The following is a 25,899-nucleotide window of genomic DNA, read 5'->3' on the forward strand; positions in this document are numbered from 1 at the left end:
TTGTATTCACACGTTTCGACTTGTAAAATGTGAACTTACAAGGATTGTTTAAAAGAGCAACACACAAGTTTCTTGCTTATTCTTCTTGTGATGAGACAGCTTTCCGAATAAGCGGTAGATTTAAAAAAATATTGACTATTCAAAAGTCCTTAAATTAAGTTTATTTGAATAAATGATTTTCTATTCTATTCTATTCTATTCTATATTTATATACACTAACTAAATGCGTTGTTAAAAATCTAATTAAAAATTATTCACTCGAGTTTTTTGTCAGTTCTTCTCAAACGATACATGTAGCCGAACTGGACGGCTGGTACAATGGAAAAAACTTTAAATTACTATATGAATAACTTCTTTTGGTATCTTCTTTTGGCCTTGGTCCCATTTATTTGGGGTCGGGCCGTCTGGTCAGTCTTCGCCAGAATGTTCTGTCCTGGGTCTGGGATGTTATTTCGGCGCTTTTTGAATCTCTCTCAATAACAGACATCCATGTGAGACGGGGTCTGCCGCATCTTCTGGTAACTAACTTCTAACTTGTTTTTATATGCTCTAATAAATTATATTCTATCTACATGGCAGATATCTTATTCTAATCTACCTGTTACCCGCGACTTCGACCGCGTAAATTGTAACTTTTTTTTTATGTAATTTAAATAAATTCTCTAAAATAAAACAAGCCTAAGTTACTTCTCACAATATTAGCTATCTGCGTGTGAAAGTCCTTTTAAAATCGATCGACCTAAGTTACTTCTCACAATATTATCTGCGTGTGAAAGTTCTTTTAAAATCGATCGAGTCGTTACAGAGTAAGTTCAAAGAGACTAACATTTTTTTTTATATTACTATTTTGATGTACCTACCGTAGATTAGTTAGAAGCTGTTAATTTTAAATTACTATAAACACTATAACTTTATTTATTCGTACAGTAGATGTGTTAATAGGATAATGGTTTTCGTAGTAGTGACTTCCAAACGTGTTCCGAATACTGTAAACTGATGTAAGCTTCCGTTCCCTTATCAGATATAGACGTACAGAATAGATACAGTGAAGTAAAGTTGAGAAATCTCGTAAAATATGCAATGTATTGAATGTTGCGCAGTGCGGCACTGCGATACAGTCCCATGCTGCGGTGGCGGCGAGTAAATTTAACGCCGTTGTGACTTTGTCAAAGTAAACAGCGGTGCGTGGTTACCCAAGATTCAGTTTGTACGTAGATGTGTTTGCGGTATGGCTTTCCTCGCTTTCAAGCACTCATCCGCGCTCTGGGGTTGAGTAATTTGAAATTGTTTGTATTCTACCTTCATTTGATGAATTAAATAATATAACGAGAGCTGGAGCTATTTTTTTTTATAGTTTCACTAGCTAACCTCGTTATAGAATAGCGATTGGTGATAGACGGGTGAAATTTAAAGGTTATATAAGTAATTTTAATGCCACATTATAAAAATATAAAAAAAATGGCTTAACAAAAAAAAAGTTAGGGGTGGACAACCCTTATTACTTATAGGGGTATAAAAAATTGATAGTTACCGATTCTCAGACCTACTGAATATGTATATAAAATTTCATAAAAATCGGTCAACCTATTTAGGAAAAGTATGTTACCATCTAACAGTTCTTCTCATCTCGAAATAATACCGAACTGACGGTAGATTTGACATATCATAACAGTCTGTAATAGATCTACATGAATAGAGATAATTTGAATTTTGAACTTGTGAGAATTTTAAGCTTTGGACGAACACACTATCAGCATAGTAATAAACAAGAGTCAATACCCTAAACTTGGGGTTCAAATCCAATTTCCTGGACAAAGTAACAGTTAAATTTATACCAGGTTTAGCATCTCGGCCAATAACCCTGGTTGTATCGGTTAATATCTCCGATCAGACCAGGTGGCTGTAAACATTCCGTTTCGGAAATATAACATTTATTGTTGCTATAAAACTGAATAAGTTCATGCAACATGTATATCTAGACTTTAGATAACTATCTAGGTTTTGTTAGATTTATTGCCAAAAACCTTATCTTGATAGTACTTTGAATAGCATTTCAATATTTTCAACAATTCCTCATCATTATAATCATTATTATTGTCCGTTACTGTCCGTCCCTATGTTTGCTTAAATATTTAAAACTGCGCAACAGATTTTGAAGCAGTTTTAATAGATAGAGTGATTCTAGATGAAGATTTATATGTATAATACATGTACATCCGAGGTACTAGTTACATAGTATAAAACAAAGTCGCTGTCGCTGTCTGTCCGTCCGTCGGATTTTGAAGCGGTTTTAGTAGATAGAGTGATTCCTATATATGCTCAACTCTTTAAAACTACGCAACGAAGACGATTTTGAAGCTGTTTTAATAGATAAAGTTATTCTAGAGGAAGGTTTATATATATAATATGGGTATACCCGTGCGCAGTCGGAGCGAGTAGCTAGTATAATTGCGCGATTTAATCGTAATAGTAAGCCAGTTGGAAGTGTTGTGTAAATTTCTCCTTAAAAAAAAATATAGAAATTTTACAAATTTTCTATTTAGTTTGAATAATGTAACTACTGTAAATATATATGTAATAAATATATAGTATGTAAATATAACCCAAATATATAGTATGTAAATGTAACCAGCACCGGCTTCTCACGGGTATACCCGTGAGAAGCCGGTGCCTATAATAGTTATGTAATAAATTAACTTTCAGGCTATCTTTTATTTCTTGTATTTTATTCAGTATCATACATATAAATTTATTATATTATGTATGTATACATAATATAATATATAAAGGTATGAATATATACATATATATATATATATTCATGTATCGTACATATAAACCTTTCTCTTGATTCACAAACAATTTGCAGCGCAGTCAGATGGCCTTCTTTTCACATGCGCGTACCGTTGCAGCATAAATTGTTGCAGTTTTAGGTTTACTACCTCATCTAGGATAACAATAGTAAATATAATCTATAGCGATGAAATAAAATAATAAGCGGTAGAATCAAAAAACTTGACTATTCAAAAGTGTTTATATAAATTCTATTCCTTTCTATTACTAAATATAGAAATGAACTGCCATTCGTCAAATTCATTCGCTAAACCGCAAAAAGGTATCTATATGAGTAAAAGACATACACGCGATCAAATACTTTTACAAACTACCACGTGAATATTAGTTATTCAACCGACTTCAAAGACGACTAAAATGTTATTTTATTTTTTATTTATTCAGCTATACATCTATGTATATTTTGTTGCGTAAGTTGTGAAATAGCTAATGTTATCAAGATAGCGGCGTATGAACAGTGTCTCAGAAAAAAAAGGACATTTTATTTTATACAGATATAAAAATTATTATAATATATTTTAATAATTAACAGTCCACTTCGTCGTTTTTTCTGTGTTAATGGAATGGTTCACCCGCCTGCTGTAACGGTATATGCTTACGAGGCACGATAAGATGCGAATGAGGTCAGTGTACAGGACTCACAGTGTACAGACTCACAGACAGACATCCGGGATGGCTGGTACGACAATTCCTTATTTTAAGTATTTATATTTTATATTGGTTGCTATAGAATAGAATAGAATAGAAAAGCATTTATTCAAGTAAATTAATTTAAGCACTTTTGAATAGTCATAACAATTTGTTTTTTATCTACCACTCGTTCGGAAAGCTGTCTCATCACAAGAAGAACAAGCAAGAAACTTGTGTGTTGCTCTTTTAAATAATCCTTGTAAGTTTACATTTACAAGTCGAAACGTGTGAATATAAACTACCAACCAGCACTCATTTTTTGGGTCAAATATAAATATACAATAAGATTAAATCAGTCGTAGTGATAAGAGTAGACCAGTCCCTACAAGCAGCACTCGTTCCCGAGTATGACGGATGAGCCAGCCAGCACTGCACTCGACCATATTTTAGGGAGCCCAATGACCCAACCCACCACGCCGTCACATGTCTGGACATTTTAGTGAGCATGACTACTCATTCCACTCGACCACGACACAGCTACAAAAATTACTCTATGGTAGTTACAGTATTCGCACTTTACATGAGGATGCATGCGGCAATCAATACAAAAGCCGCTACGCTATCATATATCAAGAAAGCAGTATGAAAAATAAATTATAACGTTGTCCGCAAATAAACTTATTCTTGCTATATATTGCTATCATCTATAAATTCATCTATCTATCTCATAATAGGCTATGGTTTTGTGATGATTCCTTCTATTGCTCTTGCTTTCATATAGTTTGTTACGACATATTTTTATAACATACTGTTATATACTGTTTTAAACTTGACGCGGTCATTATTTATACGTATAATTAGTAAAAATCACGGGATCTTACCACGTTTTATATTTATTTGCTGAGTTCCCGATATTTCAGTAGTGTTTCAACCACCATGATCACGGGTGAACTGAAGAGCAGCGGGTAGATGGAAAATAATATCTTTTTATGGGCATATGCGTCTACCTTCACACGTCTTCATTTGTTACTACTAATAAATATAAAACGTGGTAAGATCCCGTGATTTTTACTAATTTTACGTATAAGATACTGTTACTTTTACATATTGCGCCATTAATTACCATCATCGTTGGCTACACCGACCCCAGCGTCCTATACACAGTCCCACACAGTCAGGCCATGTGTGTTTCTACGTGCAGATCGACCTGTCATTATACATTGGTAGCAATGAGGTCCTGGTCCCTGTTACAAACAAAACCCTTTCGTTTCAGTAAGGACAGAGCTATCTATACGCAGACGCAGATGATTTTGTACAAAGTTTGGATTAATATTATAATAACCAAGTGGTTTAGTGGTCCAGTGGTTTCTTATCCGTCATACTCGTGAACGGGTGCTGCTTGTGGAGGCTGGTCTCTTCAGGTTCGAACACTGATTAGACTTTTTACCTGTGACTTTTTGGTCACTCTATTCTCCCAAAGTTGAATTTATAATGAATCTGTATTATTGTAAACACGTATAACATTTATCTGAAAAGGATGCGAGCTGAGTTTCATGTACGTTCTAATCTCGAAATTATACTGAACTGACGGTAGATTTGACATATCATAAGAGTCTGTAATAGAGCTACATGAACCTTATATACTTGTGGTTTTAACAGCTCGAAATCATTCTGATTCACGGTAAATTTGTTTATATCATAAGAGTCTGTAATAGATCTATATGAATAAAGATATTATGAATTTTGAATTTATATCCCGTGTTACACCTAGAAGGTCGAAACAATCCCTCCTCTACCTCTGGTGTAAAACAGGTTTATTTATATATACAAATGACGTGATCTAAAGGTTTATATATATCTATTTATGTTATCAGGTGGCGTGGATCCACATCGATCGTCAGATGATCCTGACGATCCACAGGCACGTGATCACGCGGCTGGCCAGGTTCAGCGTGTCGCACGACAACGCAATGACTTGGCTGCTCCACGTCAGCCAAGTGCAGCAAGAAGACCGCGGGTATTATATGTGCCAAGTGAACACCAATCCAATGATTAGCCAAGTTGGATATCTACAGGTTGTTGGTAAGTAGATTTTTGTAACGGTTTACTTTCGATGGTCGCGGGTTCGATTCTTAGTACGTTGTTTACTGTCTATAGCTGTAAGACAAACCTCGCATTTTATAAATATTAATAAAGTACAGCTATTACAATAAAGCATCAGTAAAATCATACTTACTAAGCAAAGTCTATTACTCACTAAACGATTACTTGAATGACGAGCGTGCATGGCAATAGTTGTTCATGCACGGGATTTTCATTTAATGTTAGACATAGACAACTATATAATTATATATTGTAAATAAACTTACTTAAAAAAAAGAAATTCATTTGAGTTTCTTGCCAGTTCTTCTCAATTGAATATACTAAACTGGAGGGTAGGTAAAAAAATATAATATAAAAAATTTGACGTTCATAAGCGGCCAAAATGTATAAATGATTTTTGATTTTGAATTAATTTCATTTAACGTCTACACATTACTGTACGTCAGGGACCTCTCTAATAACTAAATGTTAATTTAGTTGTTCAATTATAACCTAATCCATACATATAAATAAAATTGGAGTGTCTGTTTGTAACATTGAAATAGCCGTTTTTTACTACATGCACATGAATATAAATACGGTACATACACTAAAATAACATTTTTTTACAATTTTTGTCAGTCTGCCTGTCGGTCCGTTTATTCCGGCTAATCTCTGAATTGGCCGGATCGATTTTGACGGGACTTTTATTGGAAAGTAGCTGTAGTAAAGTAAAAAGTAGTAATAATGAGTAACTAAGGCTACCTTTATTTTAGAAAAATAAAGTTAAATTGTTTTGTTCCCTGAACAATGTTCCACGCTGAGCTTCGACCTTTTTGTATTGCTACAGATCACACATAAAACACAATTTTATAAATCTTATGTTGTATTATGTATTTTTATATTTTTATGAACATGTTATGTGTGTGACTAGTAACAAACAAATAAACGATATATCTATCTATCTATCTATAAATTCCACGCGAACGAAGTCGCTGGAACAGCTAGCTGTTAATATAAATTAATATTTCATGAACCCTTTGAAGGTTATTCTCGGTGTGAATTAATAAAAATACGTCAGGACTTACTTTCAAATGAGAATATTGGTAATGAACTCCATGTTGTTTCAATTCGTTGCCAAAGAAAAACTTTTAATTATATCCTTTCAATAATTGAAAGGTACTAAACTTCCTTTATTGTGTTTCTTGACGGATATTTTTTTTTTTTATATACCACTTAGGTGCGAGGTGCTAGGTGGTTCAGGTTGCGAACACTGATTAGATTTTTTGATTTTTTTAATTTTTTTTGTATATAGCATATGCTGGTGGTCACTCTATTCTCCCAAATTTGAATTTAAATGAAATAGTATTATTGTAAATATGTACAACATTAAAAAAAAAATACGAGCTGAGTTTCTTGTCAGTTCTTCTCATCTCGAAATCATTCCGAACTGACGGTAGATTTGATATATCATAAGAGTCTGTAATAGACCTACATGAATAGAGCTATTTTTAATTTGAATTTGAATTTGGTGGCAAACAAGCATACGGCCCATCTGATGGTAAACGGTAATTGCTTGTGCTATAAAAATAATATTTATTTTAGTAGTTCAAATAAACAGTTGTGTTCCTATTCATTAACTAAAACGAATAATAGTTGTTAAATTGAGAATCTATATATATATATAACTCAAAGGTGACTGACGTAGTGATCTATCAACGCACAGCCCAAACCACTGGATGGATCGGGCTGAAATTTGGCATGCAGGTAGATGTTATGACGTACGCATCCGCTAAGAAAGGATTTTGATTAATTCTACCCTCAAGGGGATAAAATAGGGGATGAAAGTTTGTATGAAACTTTGTCAATTTTTAACCGATCGGGCTGAGACTTTGCATGCATAAAGCTACTATGACGTAGGCATCCCCTAAGAAAGGATTTTGATAAATTCCACCCCTAAGGGCATAAATTAACGCGAGCGAAGCCGCGGGCAAAAGCTAGTACTTACATAAAAACTAACTGAACCCGCATTTTTTTTTGCTATATAAATTGAAATTGCTGTGCCTACACTTGTAATATTTCTGTCAACACTTGAGACCCTTCCATTAGTTTACGTTTCCACTAACATAGATTTAAGTTAAGTACAAAATCAGTCTACGTCCCGACTCCGCGTCGACTGTACACGTTACTAATAAGCCATGTAGCAGACTACCAGTAAACTTAATAATGTCTAATAAATAGTGCAATTATTTTACCGGTATACTCACTACCTATATACTACAATAAATAATATATTATGTAGCGACACCTCATCACAACATATATAAGGCTACAGTTATGAGGAAAATACCGCGCTACATCGCTAATTAAAAATAGGAGTTGGTGATAGAAGGGTGAAAATTTACCTCTAACTGTTTAGCACATCGCCTTAATTCCAATCGTCGCGGGTTCTATTCTCAGCACGATACAAACATTTGTATTCATGAGTAGGATTGTTTGTATCCGTCTGGATGTTTTCTATATGTATTTACAAAAAAAATATCTAAATATTTATTTCAGTTGTTTAGTATTCAGAACAAAAGCTCCACTTATCTTGGCACTAGGGAATACGATCCCGACTAGTTTTTTAATCCCGGGATTTCGGGATTACTGAAAGATAATACCGGGATTCCTGGATCGATCCCGGGATCAGTTTAGGAATGCAGTGGCAGTGAAGTCAGTAAATTATTTTCAGTCATTCTATTTTTATTTTAGTAATAGGTAATGGTTTCATTTTAATGCTATATTAAACAAAATTTGCTTCTAATTTCATGAAAGACTAATATTTGAGTTTGCTAATAGTAATACATACTTACTTACTAAAATTAATTTTTAGTAAGTAAGTATGTATAACTATTCGTAACTTTCAGAAAATTTACTTACGATCCCGACTAGTTTTTTAATCCCGGGATTTCGGTATTACTTAAAGATAATACCAGGATCACAGGCAATGAAAAGTCAGTAAATTATTTTCAGTCATTCTATTTATATTTTGGTAATAGGTAATGGTTTCATTTTAAGCTATATTAAACAAAATTTGAAATAAGTATAAACAAATACAAACAATTAAATATCTGCATTTAAGTTGCCAATATGTAGCATAATCATTCATTGTAAATAACATTGCATGTCAGTTTCTATTGCTATCTGTTTATATCACGTCGTGTAGAAATGTTTTGGTCTGAAATTGATGTGTTAAATTATTTATTTTGTTTTAGATTTTTTACTATTTTGATCTTATTAAATAATACGAATATAATGCGAATTTGCTTCAAATTTCATTTGTAGTTAACAAATTATAATACATACTTACAAAAAATGTAACTTTGAGAAAATCAATTCTGTTAGACTCACTTAGAGAAACCTAGAAAACACCTACAACCATAAGAATGTAAGACAAGTAGGTATGATAAATCATCGACTTCGACAAATATGGTAATTCTTACATATCATTATAGTTCTTGCAATATTACGCTATATATAATAAAAACATATTACGCCGACCCCAAATAAATGGGATAAGGATGAAGCAGATGATGATTATAGTTCTTGCAAAAGCCATTTGCGCTTATAGTAAACGAAATATTTGCTACGAAATTCATTTCTCAGATCGCCGTGAAGATTAACTTTTGTACACATACACACAACGCCATCGCAAACTAATTCAATCAGCTGATTATCCAAGATGGCCGATAAATGGTAAATAGACGTTAAGTTCGTTTCGTTTCATGCAAAAATACAAAATTTAATAATTCGTAAAATATCGTAACATTTTTGTTAATCCCGAAAATCCCGGGATTTGTTACATAAAATCCCGGGATATTCGGGACCGAAATTTCTACCGGGATTCAGGATCAAATCCTCTATTTGGGACTGAATGATGTTGAATGAATTGTCCATTAATTATAGGTAGCCATTTCTTGCTAAGGTTTATGCTTTGCTCTAACAACATCAACGTGTAGTATCCAAAATACTTCATGTACACCCTTCGAAATATGCAGTACCACAAACTAATATCAAATTCATCAGGCGACAAGTGGAACTTGCTCTCTCAGCTACAAGTAGAGCGACTGGCAACTTGCTAAACTTGTAATTCGGTATGTAAATCAAACGGGCGGTGCTACAGACTGGCGTCAATTAGTCATTAACTAGGGGCAAACAGTTTGATGGAGCTGATGTGGTTTCCGCATCCATGGTATGCTGTTACTTTAGTTGTACTAAACATTTAGTTTAGTATATTGACGGCCTCGGCAGTCTAGCGGTTTAGCACACCGCTTAAATTCCGATGGTCACGGGTTCGATTCCTGACGGCACAAACATTTGTATTCGTGAGTCTGATTGTTTATCGCTCTATGTGTTTTTTATGTATAATATGTATTTGCATCAGTTATTTAATACCCATAAAACAAAAAATATTATTCCAATTTATAACATTTCCCTTATTAAATAAGCATTACTCTCGTAAATATGTTTCCAAGGATGTAGTTATATTATTAGTTTCAAAACGAGCTTATAGGGGCCACGGTTTGAAGACCAGTGATTCCCAAAGTGGTCTATATTGACCTATGACAAACTGCAAGGGGTCTACGACAACGGTTATCTTGTTGTTTTTACTACAGTTAGAAATTTACAAAAAATCAATAACAGGTAAGAATAGGGGGTCTACTCAAAACCGAAATATGGCAACGTGTCTACGACACAAAAAGTTTGGGAACCTCTGCTACAGACCATACAAAAGAAGTAGTTGTTGGTGGAATACGGTAGACGTGTCTGACCCAAAGCGGCTATCTGTATACACACTGTTACTACGGCCGTCCCGACTAATGTTGCCAGGTGTCCCGATTTGCGCGGGACGTCCCGATTTTCAGGGGTCTGGGGACGCGTCCCCAGTACCTGATCTTGTTATGTAAGATTAAATACACATATAATTTAGGTAATTAATTTAATACTTGCACTAGTAGTTTAAAACGCAATAAATTAAATCCAGATTTAAAAATGATGGAGATATTTAATGGATACATACACAGCAGTAAATATAATTTATTCTCGCTCTGATTCAGTTGCATGTTTATATATATATGTATATATATGTCACATGTAACATATCAACTATTACTTAGCAACATGATTACTTATGTATTTTAAATGTCTAGGATTAGATTTTTTCTTCTAAAATCATTCGGCCTTATTACAAAAAGATAAACCTGGTTTAGCACTAGTAATAAACCATTCACCAATGTATTCCTTATTACAAAATGAAGTTTATCTCTAAATCGTGATTCGTCTATGGTCTAAAGTTAGACCTGCGATGCCCCTAGTTTAACAGTGGTCTAAATGCAAAAATACAAACTCCATTTTAAAAATTCTATTGTAAGTTGTAGTTTTTGGAAAAATAGTTTAACTAAATTAAAAATAAACTTAATTAAAAATATTTAAAGCAAATTTTACGACAATAAAAATATATATAAGACGTTATTTGTTATTTTTTCACTCATTTGATATTTGAAATAGTCACCATTCGAACGATCCAATAAAAATATCTCGCCGTTCCTTTTCTCCGTATAGGACTCCTACTTGTAATTTAAAACTGATTTTCAGCCTAATAGTACATTAATAAATATTATATATTAATGAAATAGTTATAATGAAGACATAGATGAATAGAAATAAATTTATTTTTAGTTTATACATTTTTCTTTGAACTAATATTATTTTTTATCTTTTCAGTTTTCTGGTAAAATGGAACGTAATTGTACGATGACAGACATGAGTGACTGATTTCTGTATGGAATACATAATGAACGATTTAACTGTAGTACTAAGTAGTCCTCTGTTAGATCTGGATTCGTAATAATGTTAGGTTTATTCCAAGTATTAACTTCAGGAATGGTTTAAACCACGACCATTTAGACCACGTTTCGTCCGAGTTTTAACAGATTTTTTGTAATAAGACCGATTGTGTCTAATGCGGTCCCTTAATCCATTACATTTAAGACATCTTGTTATCGCTAGCTCCGGATATAGATGGCGCTGGAAGCAAGCACCAACGCCAAAGCAGTATTAATTATTACAATTACCCGCAGTTGTAATATTGTGAAACTAGATGGCGCTAGCGGCACACTCGTCCCCACTAATACTACTTTACCCATTTTTAGAACGCCATCTTATAATGCAGATTCTTTTTGTTTGGCATTCTATTCCGAACCGTTGAAGAGAAAGGTTTAACAGTAGACTCCAAAGTTTGTTGCATTGTATTCGATGATTGGTATTAAGATATAATTATTACAGACAAATTTCTCTAGATCCAACATATCCTTATAATTGTTTAATGAATTTGATTAAAGGAACTAGATAATTAAATATAAAGATTATACCTACATTTATTAATATTTACATTAGAAACTTTTAGAATTAAAATCAAACGTGAATAAATAACTATATATATCTTTAATATGTTTAACTGTATGTTAATTATGGGACACAGTCACAACATCGTATCATTACCCGCAACATTAATCTCTACATTTAAATAACATACATAATATAAAACAACATACAGAAGAGTAAGCAATAGAACAATAGCAGCAAAAACATATCCAAAATTAAATCTGTTAAAATAATAATCACTAATTATAGTTGGACCTGTATCATCATCATCTGCTTCTTCCTTATCCTATTTATTTGTGGTCGGCGTAATATGTTTTTCGCTTCCATTCATCCCTGTTCGCAGTCATCGCGTTATTTACTTCCTTTCTTACTATATCATCTTTCACACAGTCCATCCATCTCTTATTCGGCCTTCCTCTGCCCTTATAACCATCCACATTCATATGTAACACCTTTCTTAAAATATTATCCTCGTTCCTACGCATTACATGTCCATACCATGATAGACGATTACTCTTCAACCTCTTTGACACCGGTGCCACTTTCATACTATAGTTGGACCTATACTGATGGAGATATTCAGTGGATTACAGATATACAGCAGTAAATATAATTTATTCTCGTTTCGATCAGTTGCCTAATAAAAAACCCTTGTTTTCTGTTTACCATCCTGATCTGCAACTCTAAATCCCGATTTTTTTGACCTCACGACTGATAAAACAAATCGGATCTGGCAACAGTAGTCCCGACCAACTTTTAAGTGGGAATAAAGCGGTTTTTCCCGTCGCTTCCCAACCTTAGCACGTTGCAGCCTGTTGTTTTTATCTGCCTTTTATTGCGGGTCGGGCTGTGGGCGCTATCGAATCTTTACGGTTACAGTCCGTATTAATTGATTTCGACAAATTTCCCTCGATTTTATTGTTTCACCGTGAGAGATTTTGCTATGAACAACTTTATTTGGTACTAGCTGTGTTCGCGACTTCGTCCGCGTGATATAATCACTTTGCTTACTTACATTTTTTGAAATTTAAAGACGATGGACTATGATGAATGATAATACTTTTTGTGCCATCGTTCTAGTTACAAAAAAGACGAATTTTCAAACAAATTTTCAAATTCAAATTCAAAAATCATTTATTCATGTAGAACATTTTAGCCGCTTATAAACATCAAGTTTTACATTATAATTTTATTTTTTTCCCTACCGTCCAGTTCGGTATATAGATCCAATATTCATCCCCTGTACTATATAACCCCCTTAAGAGTAAAATTTTTACAAACTTTGAATGTCATGTGCTTATATTCAATCAACAGCTCAAAAGATAAGTTTACAACTTCTAAAAATGACGATCTTCCATACAATCTTTCATCTACTCTTTCAACCCCTTACAAAACTTTTATCACATTAAAAAGTAGCCTATGTCATTTCTCGGGTTCTAGACTATCTGTGTACCAAATTTCATTTAAATCGGTTCAGTAATTTTGGTGTGACAGTGAGACACAGACAGATAGAGTTACTTTCGCATTTATAATATTAGTAAGGAGTAAGGATAAGGATCTCACATGTAGTCATTCCTGAGATGTAAGTTATTTTGCCTCCTAACTCTCATCTCACAGCCGATATCAAAGTATATTAACAGTATGTTCTCCCTACTAATACTAAGTAATAATTGAAATGTCGGTTTGTTAAGTTTAAAGATTCCCACGTCCTCGTGTTACGACACAATTTATCTTTTCTTTAATTACCTACTTATTATACGATATATATTATATATTGACGACCTCAGTGGTCTAGCGGTCTAGCACACCGCTTTACGACCGATGGTCGCGGGTTCGATTCCTCGCACGTTACAAATATTTGTATTCGTGAGTATGATTGTTTGTATCGGCCTGGGTGTTTTCTATATATAATATGTATGTATATACAAAAAAAAATCTGTGTATATGTATCAGTTATCTACCCATAACACAAACTTTAGCTAGCTTAACTTCAGTCTAGATGGCGCTGTATGAATTGTCCTGAGATTATTATTATATTACTAGCAGTCCCGGCAAACGTTGTTTTGCCATATAAATTAATAACGCTATAAAAAAATAGAAGTTGATGATAGAAGGGTGAAAATTTAGGATTGTATGTATTTTTTTATGTTGTATCATAAAAAATTAGAAACTAAAAATTTGACTAAAAATTCAAAAAAAAAAATATAGGGGTGGACTACCCCTAACATTTAGGGGGATGAAAAATAGATGTTGGCCGATTTTCAGACCTACTCAATACGCTCACAAAATTTCATGAGAATCGGTCAAGCCGTTTCGGAGGAGCATGTGAACGAAAACTGTAACACGAGAATTTTATATATAAGATTATTATTATATACCTACTATAATCACACTTTTTGTTAACAGTACCTCCAAATATCCTAGATGAAGAGAGCACCCAATCAGCGGTAGCGGTCCGCGAGAATCAGAACATCAGCCTGGTGTGTAAAGCGGATGGTTTCCCAGCACCCAAGATTATGTGGAGAAGAGAGGATGGACAACCCATATCTGTTGACAGAAGGAAGAAAGGTACGTTCTCTTCTTTTTTTTATATACTATGCAGGTAGCAAGCATACGGCTCGTCGTAAACTGTTACCGTAATCTATGGACGCTTGAAACACTAGGGGTATCACGTGCTCATTGCCGACTCTGTTTACAATATGTATCACAATTTTTATTGCTAATTAATTCTGCTCTACCATAGGCAAAGCTATTGAGCTATGACTGTTTTGAGTTATTGAAGTGAAGATACAATTCCTTCAAAAAATGTTTTTCTTAATAATTTTATTGTTATACATGTGCAGGAATCCCAACTGAATAACTCATATATTTATATTTTATATTTATGTAATTTTTAATTATATTTAAAACTAGCTGTACTCGCGACTTCGTCCGCGTGGAATTTAACTTTATTTTTCTAAAATAAAAGTAGCCTAAGTTACTCCTTATTACATTAGCTACCTGCCAATAAAAGTCCCGTTAAAATCGGTCTAGCCATTTCAGAGATTAGACGGAACAAAAAGACAGACAGACAGACAAAAATTGTAAAAAATGTTACTTTGGTGTATGCACCGTTTTTATATTCATATGCATGTAGTAATCGGTTATTTCAATATTACAAACAGACAACCCAATTTTATTAATATGTATACATAACTTTTATTATTGTACGTGTCTGCAATATTACATATTAAGTCCATCACAAACCCGTGTCAACTCAATCTGTACCGGACCGTCGCGTCGTCTCTACATAATTAAACCAGTTTAAGGGCAAAAATCTGGTTTGATAATCATTGTACAGAGAACTCTACATAATTAAACCAGTTTAAGGGCAAAAATCTGGTTTGATAATCATTGTACAGAGAAAGCCGAGTTGTACGGCATTAACACTTCAAACACACAGAACAAGTGCTGCGGAGAAAAACTTCCAAAAATTGGGACTGAATTTTAAGAGCGATTTTCTTGTACCAACGTAAATTAATGTATGGTGTTTCCACTTCAGGCACTTGTCGCTAATTGTGTGTGACCCTCCCTGCACCCCTACACGTCGGACGTGTCATCCCCATCTGCTATGATTATTTGCGAAGGGTTCGTCGAATGCTTTAATTACGCGAGGCATCGGAACTGCGTTTCCAATTCGGGACGTGTTAAGCTTTTGTTTGAATTAATACGGTGGCTGCAAAATCCTCTTTTTAAATCGGATTTTAATGGAAACACTCATCTCGGGATTCGAGTGTGGATTGTTACGACAGCGGGTTCGGTTTTATTTTGAAATTAGATATAAACTTTTGCTAATTCTAATTAGTAATTACTAGCTACTCCACCCGGCTTCGCACGGGTTTACATGTATTGTATAGTATATATAAACTTTCTTCTTGAATTACTTTATCACACTTCAAAATTCGTTGCGTAGTAAATCTTTAAAACTACGCAATGGATTTTGAAGCGGTTTTTTTTAGTAGATAGAGTATTTCAAGAGGAAGGTTTATAGATATAATACAAATATTATACCCCGCGCAAAGCCAGGGCGAGTAGCTAGTATTAAATAATTAATGTAATAAATTATTTATAATGATAAACTTTACAAAAAAATAATATATTACATTCTTTAAAATTTTGAACTTGTATATCCTCCACAAATTGTATTGTTTTGTATTAATAAATTAATTGGAATAAATAAACTAGCGGATCTTCTAGATGTTTTCCGGGTGCTAATAACTGCATAAATTTTGTATACATTTACATGAAATGTAACTCCATAACAGTTAAAAAATTGCAGTTATAAAATACTGTTCTATGTTAAAGTACAGGATGTTTAAAACTTCATTTTTTTTTTTTATTTATTTTGAAAACCAACAGCGAAACAAATAATAATAAATAATATGTACTTAAATATAAGGCCAATTAAAGGTTTTCTCACAATTACAATATTCAGTGTTACAACACTAAAGTATTAACATATTATTGTTCTGTTTATCCACAAGTGTAATTTATACAATATAATGATTATACCATCTAATTTCTGCAAATTTTACTAGTTTCTTACTAAAGTAATAACTTTGTAGCATTAGATTTAAATGTTACCTTTTTTAAGCTGAATATATCGATTTCACTAAAAACATCGTTATACAGCTTCGGTAGTCGTATTCGTGGCGCGTTCCTTGCGTAGTTTGTGTATGCTCTTTGTATGTGTAGTAATGGTGGATGAAAACTTCATTCAAAATATCTTCATTCATGTAGGTCTATTACAGACTCGTATGATATGTCAAATCCTCCGTCAGATCGGAATGATTTCGAGATACGAAAAACTGGCAAGAAACACAGCTCGTAATCTTTCCAAATATGGTTGTACATGTTTACAATAATACAGATTCATTTTTAAATTCAAATTAAAATAAAAAATATCTTTATTCATGTAGGTCTATTACAGACTCTTATGATATGTCAAATCTACCGTCAGTTCGGAATGATATCGAGATGAGAAGAACTGACAAGAAACTCAGCTCGTATTTTTTTCAAATAAATGTTGTACATGTTTACAATAGTACAGATTCATTTTTAAATTCAAATTTGGAGAATATCTTTATTCATGTAGGTCTATTACAGACTCTTATGATATGTCAAATCTACCGTCAGTTCGGAATGATATCGAGATGAGAAGAACTGACAAGAAACTCAGCTCGTATTCTTTTCAAATAAATGTTGTACATGTTTACAATAATACAGATACATTTTTAAATTCAAATTTAGAAGAATAGAGTGACAACCAGCATATCAAATCTAATCAGCGTTCGTAACACGAACAGACCAGTCCTCACAAGCAGGACCTGTTCCCGAGACGGATGTGCCTGCCATCATTCCATTTAACATATAGGAACCATTGATTTTCTTTATAATCTATATAAAAAAAAAAAACAAATAAAAATACAATCTTATCTTGGCTAGATATAAGCAACAAATAATAGCTCACTTAGGTAATTGCGATATGATATAAAACTGTATACGGTAGCATATGCTATTGCTCACTTGCTTTCTTCACGGTCGGATAACCTCAAATACGGTGACGTATCAGCCAGCTTATAGTTAGTGACCGAATTTGTGCCCGAAATCAGTGTGACATTGAGACAGGGTTGCCTCGTGTCATGGCCACGATTTATATTTATAAATATCGGAGTGTTTTGTTGGTAAAAATTCCACAGCATCCGTCTGCTCCTTTCAGATGTTACTCTTTCGAAAATTATTCATTACATTTGTCGCTAATACAATGAAGATTTATCTCGATATAGGATATAGATATTTTCCATTTAAGTTCTTTAGTGCGTGCGTTGGGAGAGGCCTATGTCCAGCAGTGGACTGCAGTGAGCTGATGATGATGATGATGATGAAGTTATTCAGTTTCGAAGATAGTCAAAGTTTCCCATATACAGTTAGATTAAAGAACTGTAAAATTATATTTTGAGTATAGCTTTGCATGCGTGACGTGAGCAACTAGAAAGAGGAACAAACTGGAAGTTTTTGAAATGTGGTGTTGGAGAAGGATGAAAAGAAATAAAGGAAATGTATTTCTTATACAAATACAAAAGCTTAAAAAAGGCATATATTGAATGCTATGGAAAATAGACGAGGGAAAATGACACTCAATAAATCATGGTAAATTTATGAAAATTATTATTGAGGTAAAAATAGAAGAAAAACTACATGATAAACAAACTACATTTAAAAACAAAGTTGGAGAATCAACAAATAAAGAGCATGATGAAAGAACGTGGAAAGTGGCAAGAGCTCCACCGAGAAGAGCGTGCCTCTTAAATTATGAATGAATGAATGAAAATTATGTTTAATATTGTACCTAATTACTTTTCTATAAATTTCTGTTAACAAAATCTACCCAAAATTATCATAGTACTTTTTGTTAGATATTTGTAGCACCTGTAGCACTGCGACCTACATAGATCTATTGTGCTCGCCCTTTTTCAGAGTTCTCTACCTAGACCCCTGACGGGTCAAGAATTGAAAAATATTCTTAGGAGCGATGGTTTTTATCTCCTCGGGAAAGAGTGTATACTTTCCAAAGGAGATATTTCGTTTATGCATGAGTGGGCTACAACCACATAGGATATGTAGTGGCGTTTCCTCTTCAGTTTGACAGAATCTGCAGATTTTTGTCTAGGCATAGGCCTAGTTTTGCCAAAAGCTCAAAAAAGGGTTACTAAGAGGTAAAAACAGATAAATGATTAGGATAGTTATAGGAATACCAATTGTCATGAGAATTCTCGGACAACATTTTTGTACGTCAGTACGAGGTACGAGAATGTCGTTATTCTTATAGAATTTTGTACGAGATTTTCACGTACAGAAATTTATAGATGATGAATACAAAAGTATCATATAAGAAGACTTGTCCTCATCCATGTTCATAATTTTGAGGTTGATGATGTATAAGGTTGAAATACTATACCTTTTGTATTACATTTTTGGGAACCTATATAAGAAGCAATACGTTCAATGTGACAACCCTGAGTTCAGTTGGCACAGAGTCAGCGGTGAGCCGAAATTAATTTTGTGGGAAGGTGATAGTTGAAAGCGGCCTATTAATGACAGGAAGTGAGAGATATGAAATTCTCCATTAAATGTTTAATATGCACGTAATATCTTAATTTTTACAAATATATTATTATCTCATAGGAGGAAAGACTTATAAATGTGGTTGGTTAGAGGGCATAAAAAGAGATGGATGAACTGTGTGATAGATTATATGGCAAGAAAGAGATTGATCAACGATATGACTATAAACAGAGATGAATATGGAAGAGAAAAACATATTATGCCGGATTTAGATAATGAATGGAATAAGAAAGAAGCAGAAGATGACCAGAAGAAGAGGTTCCTAAGAGTGGTTACATCAAGATTTAATAGTGCTTCTGCCTGCGGTAATGATATACACCTGCTAGAGTATCAGCGTAGATGATACAAATAGACTACTACAATATTTCTAGCAATATACTGAATCAGGACCACCTCCTTGCCTCACTAAAATCTATTATTGCTCAATTCCTCATAAATTCGCTACAATGGGCTAAATAACTTGACATCAAGCTCGTCCGATCATCGTCCAATAGTAGCACATAGTAGTACACCACTCCCATATTCATCCACACAAAAAAACATGTTCATTTACACGCAAGGCCGTATGGAAATCGATTGAATCTAAAGCACATTGCTAGTTATCATCGGGACCTCCAGACCCCATTACTAATAACCCACTCTCGCACTATAAATGATAAAGATAAAAAAATAGAACATATTTAAATAGAGAAACAACCAAAAAAGCCTTTAAAGCGGTAGTTGCATCCAGGCAAAGCCGCTCTAATTGCTTAATATATTCGAGCGTGGAGCACTCTCATTACATTCATTGTTCCCCACTGCGGCCGCGCGAATGCTCGGTAATTGTAAATACAGGCAAACTCATTTGGGCACTTGATGGCTCCGCGCCTGGCCCGCTCGGACGCGCGCAGAATTTTTAATTTTTATGAGTTTTTAAGCTAGATTGTTTAACGGTACGCGTGCCGGTCAAAGCGACGACCTCGGCACGTAAACATCGCTTTATGCCGAGTTTTTGATGAAAAAATACCTCTTGCCTTTTAATGAAGTCGGTGACGGGTTGCCTTCGCATTTGCCTACGTGTGATCCCTTGTGGGGGATGCTAAGTGCCTCTTTTATAGTATTATACGATTAGAATGCTAACAGAGATTAGAATTAATAATTTTTTTTGTTGAAATTCTATGTAATTTGAACTTCAATACACAGCTATATGCGAACATGTCGAGTGTTGCGTACAACACAACGTCGAGAGCTGGAGCCTTTGATTACTATAATATCTACATGACTGAACGATTCAAATCTAAAATAATTTCCAAATATCTTGATTCAAAAGTATCAGTAAAAAATTCTTGCTTAGTAAATGTAGTACTAATAGAGGGTAGTGGAATTCTGAAAGTACGATTTTCTAACATGGTTTCTTATTTGATCATTTTCATAACTGTAATGTAAATAAATACTATATATATATCGATCTGAAGATCTGAAGATCTTTTAAAACTTTATTAACTCGACTTGTATCGTAAATTATTACTTGAATGACGATCGTGCATGGCAATAGTTTTCATGTTCGGGATTTTCATTAAATGTTAGACATAGACACCAATATAAATACCTATGCATTGTAAATAAACTGGCTTTTAAAAAAAAAGTAATTCAATTGAGTTTCTTGCCAGTTCTTCTCAATTGGATCTATATACCGAACTGGACGGTAGGGAAAAAAATATAATGTAAAAACTTGACGTTCATAAGCGTCTAAAATGTCCTACATGAATAAATGATTTTTGAATTTGAATTTGAATTTAAATATTGTAGTTACTAAAATAATGTATAGAAATCATAAACCACCCTATCTCTCTCTCACACACATACACATATTACTTACATATACATATATACATATCAAATGTGAGTAGCTTTGACGTGGCCTAGTGTTTTGAGTAGTCATGCTCACTAAAATGTCCAGACTTGTGGCGGCGTGGTGGGCCGGGTCATTGGGCTCCCTAAAATATGGTCGAGCGCAGTGATGGCTGGCTCATCCGTCATACTCGTGAACGGGTGCTGCTTGTAGGGACTGGTCTGCTCTAATCACTATGACTGATTTCCTCTTATTAATTGTTTAACCAGTTGGTTATGTATTCAATATTTTTTCTTTTTGAGTATTTAATTGAATTAGTGCTAATTGGTGGTTTGTATTCACACACTTAAACTTAAAAATGTAAAGTAATAATAAAATTATTTAAAAGAGCAACACGCAAGTTTCTTGCTCGTTCTTCTTGTGATGAGACAGCTTTCCGAACGAGCGGTAGATTAAAAAAAATGTAATGACTATTCAAAAGTGCTTCAATGTAAGTTTATTTGAATAAATGATTTTCTATTCTATTCTAAATACCAGCATAGGCTCTTTATGTTTTGTACTTTCATTATTTTTGTTTGTAAGTTAAATCTTCTTTGTTTTGGTAAATTTAAATATTTTGTAAATTTTATTATACAAACATGATGTGGGTAACGTCATGGCATGTATTTTTTGGAATTATATAAACTCGGTGGAGGGTGAATGTCATTATTTCTTCAGTGAATTATGTACTAAACATGTTTTTTGTTGTTTGTTTTAAAATGTTTTTTTGTTGCAGTGACCGTGTACGAGGGAGATACACTGAGCTTGCAGCGCATCAGCCGCACCGAGATGGGAGCGTACCTGTGCATTGCCACTAATGCTGTCCCCCCATCTGTATCTAAGAGGATCATCGTTGATGTTGAATGTTAGTATTTAATTTTTATTTATACCAACGGACTAAAATTCAAAATTCAAAAATAATTTATTCATGTAGGACATTTTAGCCGCTTATCAATGTCAAATTTTTTATATTATAATTTTTACTCTAACAGTTCAGTAGATCCAATTGAGTAGAACTGGCAAGAATCAAGCTCGATTGAATTACTTTTTTTTAAAAGCCAGTTTAGGGCCGATAAGCTAGTCGAAATTCGACCCTATGTTGTATTATTTAAATTTTAATTTTGAATGTTACTACGGTTCTACTAAGTAGAACGGTACCTAGAACGCTGAGGTTGTTAACTGGATCTCGGTGGTCTAGCGGTTTACTTACGATGGTCGGGATTTCGAATCCTATACACTACAAACATTTATATTCATGAGTATGATTGTTTGTGTCGATCTGGGTGTTTTCTATGTATATTATATATTTACAAAAATTAATTTAATTTTAGATTCTTAGTTGTACAGTATTATTCTTTAATCCTCTCAAGCACTTCTTCATTCCTTATTTTATCTTTCAATTCTTCTCCAACACCACATTTCAAAGGCTTCCAGTTTGTCTCTTTCCTTTTGTGTCAATGTCCACGTCTCACAGTCATACAAGGCTATACTACAGATGTAGGAACGAAGTAATTAACAACATTCATCATCATCATCTCAGCCCGGAAGCCGTCCACTGCTGAACATAGGCCTCCCCCAAAGATCTCCACGACCATCGGTCCTGCGCTGCTCGCATCCAATGCCTTCCAGCGATCTTGACCAGATCGTCGGTCCACCTTGCTGGAGGCCTTCCCACGCTGCGTCTTCCAGTCCGTAGTCGCCACTCGAGGACTTTACTGCCCCAACGGCCATCTGTCCTACGAGCTATGTGCCCTGCCCATTGCCACTACAGAGTCGCAATTTCTTCATTCAACAACATTATTGAAGGAAAAGAGATGGAAAGAGAGGAAGGGGAAGACCGAGACACAGCTATATCAAGCATGTTAAAGAAAAAGTTGGAGTCGTGTCGTATCAACAGCTAAAAGGACTGATGGAAGATCGTGGAAAGTGGCAGGAGCTCCACCGACAAGAGCACAGCTCTTACATAAATTATGAATGAATGAAGTTGTAGAATTTTCATTTTAAATATAATATATATATAATACGACGACGATACGACGTCGGTAGGGAAAAAAATTCTAATGTAAAAACTTGACGTTCATAAGCGGCTAAAATGTCCTACATGAATAAATGATTTTTGAATTTGAATTTGAATTTAATGTCAAAGTTTGCTTTTTAAGGGTTTTAACCACATTCCGTGAGATGGTGATTGATGTTGATATACTCCAGAGCAATCAGTTTTTTTCTAAGCGTCGATAATTAAATTGCATGTTACAAAAATAAGTATCGTATTTATATCAGTTGTATAGTACCCATAACACAAGCTTTGCTTAGATTGGAGCTATATGGCGCTGTGTGAATTGTCCCGGATTATTATTATGGACAAATCTTATTAATATTACTAGCTGTTCTTGCGACTTCGTCCGCGTAGAAATTAACTTTATTTTTCTAAAACAAAAGTAGCCTAAGTTACTCAATATTACATCAGCTATATTACATTAGCCAATAAAAGTCCCGTCAAAATCGGTCCAGCCATTTCAGAGATTAGCCGGAACAAACAGACAGATAGGCAAAACTTGTAAAAAATGTTATTTTGGTGTTACTTACCGTATTTAAATTCATATGCATGTGGTAAAAAACGGTTATTTCAATATTACAAACTGACACTCCAATTTTATTTATATGTATAGGTGTACAATGATGCGAAGTCGGGGCGGGTAGTTAGTAATATAATTATATAACATCGACGTATAAAGCCATTAATTTTTGTTTTAACATCTACAATACTATAACTAATAATAATAATAATAATAATAATAATAATAATAATAATAATAATAATAATAATAATAATAATAATCTTAGGACAATTCACACAGCGGCATCTAGTCCCAAGTTAAGCTAGCTAAAGCTTGTGTTATAGGTACTAGATAACTGATACAAATACATAGATATTTTTTTTTTGTAAATACATACATATTATATATAGAAAACACCCAGACCGATACAAACAATCATACTCATGAATACAAATGTTTGTGCCGTGCGAGGAATCGAACCCGCGACCATCGGTCGTAAAGCGGTGTACTAGACCGCTGGACCACCGAGGTCGTCAATACTATAGACATTTATTAAATTTATACCAGATAACTTCAAAAAGACAATTTCAAACCAAATTGAAAATAACAACTTTATTTAAATACCAACCTTTTGAAAGGAAAAAGCGCAGATACCGCAAAATACTATTATTATTCTATACCGGAATTCTTGACTCGCCTTTTTATTTTCAATTCTTACAACGAGCAGCTGACTAAATAAAAGACAAGATGGCCGCCGGTGATAATTGTAAGATAATATTTTTTCTCGTTGTATGCTTCAGTGAAGATTGTGGTTCCAGACAATCGATCTTGTAGGAAGGGGGCGGTGAAAATGTTTACGCGCTAGAAAATAAATAAAGGGCTACCAATGGGAATATCTTAGAACGGAACATGTAAGAGTGTAAACAAAACTGTATGGTTACATTCTGACGGTTCGGTAAAACTAAAATGACTAGCCGAACCGTCACTTGTATAGAATGAATGAGAGTATATAGGTGTCTATGTCTAACATTAAATGAAAATCCAGTGCATGAACAACTATTGCCATGCACGCTCGTCATTCAAGTAATCGTTTAGCGAGTAATAGGCTTTGCTCAGTAAATATGATTTAACAGATGTTTTGAATTTATTTAATAATAGAAATAGAAATAATCTTTATTCAAATAAACTCATTACAAGCACTATTGAATAGTCATATTTTGATTCTACCACTCATTCGGAATGCAGATTCATCACAAGAAGAATGAGCTAGAAACTTGTGTGTTGCTCTTTTGAATAGATATTTTTTTATATAAATAATTACACAATAATAAGAGGCATGGGATAATCTTAATAATAGTATGTAATATGTAATATCAGCTGTCTAGTACCAATAACATAAGCTCTGACTCTCGCCCCGGCTTCACATGGGTGTACATGTATTATATATATAATAATAACCTCAGAACAATTCACACAGCGCCATCTAGACCCAAGTTAAGCTAGCTAAAGCTTGTGTTATGGGTACTAGACAACTGATACAAATACATAGATATTTTTTTTTCGTAAATACATACATATTATACATAGAAAACACCCAGACCGATACAAACAATCATACTCATGAATACAAATGTTTGTGCCGTGCGAGGAATCGAACCCGCCACCATCGGTAGTAAGGCAGTGTGCTAAACCGCTAGACCACCGAGGTCGTCGATTGGTAGATTGTAAATGTAAAGCAATTAATATGTATGTATATATATAAACCTTCCTCTAAAATCACTCTATCTATTAAAAAAACTGCTATAAAATCCGTTGCGTAGTTTTAAAGATTTAAACATACATAGGGACAGACAGCGACAGCGACTTTTTTTTATGTAGTGATATAATTATCAAATAACATTGAAAACGTTAGTCGACATCATAGAAGACCGAAGAGCTGGCAGCTACCTTGGACAAAGAATTAGTCTAGCTATTCAAAGAGGGAACGCTGCCAGTATGTACGGTAGTACGGTAATACGGTAGGGAAAAAATAAAATTATAAATGTCCTACATGAATAAATGATTTTTGAATTTGAATTTGAATTTGAAAAGAATCTTCGGAACGTTGCCTAAAGGGACCCCTTTTAATAATATATTTTAGTCATCATATTATATATATTTTTTAAGCTTTTTACTTTTATGTTCTTAGTTGTACAATTAGGTTATGTAAATACTAGTAATACATTGAAAGAATTGACAATATTGTTCTTTGAAGAAAAGTCATACTTGTATCGTAAATGTGAAATAAATAAACACAAAGTAAGCATCACAATTTCC

At 33.8% G+C, this 25,899-nt stretch overlaps 1 protein-coding gene across 1 annotated transcript in view; it reads left to right on the plus strand.

Moving 5' to 3' along the window:
- Positions 1 to 25,899, plus strand: part of LOC131842807 (lachesin-like) — a 163,948-nt gene that overhangs the window by 101,833 nt on the left and 36,216 nt on the right. Inside the window, exons 4-6 of the mRNA XM_059191374.1 lie at positions 5,358 to 5,565; positions 14,398 to 14,559; positions 21,762 to 21,890. Of these exons, the coding sequence (XP_059047357.1) occupies positions 5,358 to 5,565; positions 14,398 to 14,559; positions 21,762 to 21,890 (499 nt within the window). The remainder of the gene's footprint in view (positions 1 to 5,357; positions 5,566 to 14,397; positions 14,560 to 21,761; positions 21,891 to 25,899) is intronic.

This window comes from Achroia grisella, unplaced genomic scaffold (assembly GCF_030625045.1).
Source record: "Achroia grisella isolate CSIRO2021 unplaced genomic scaffold, CSIRO_AGI_Agris_v1 utg2506, whole genome shotgun sequence".
In the NCBI taxonomy this organism is placed as follows: domain Eukaryota; kingdom Metazoa; phylum Arthropoda; class Insecta; order Lepidoptera; family Pyralidae; genus Achroia; species Achroia grisella.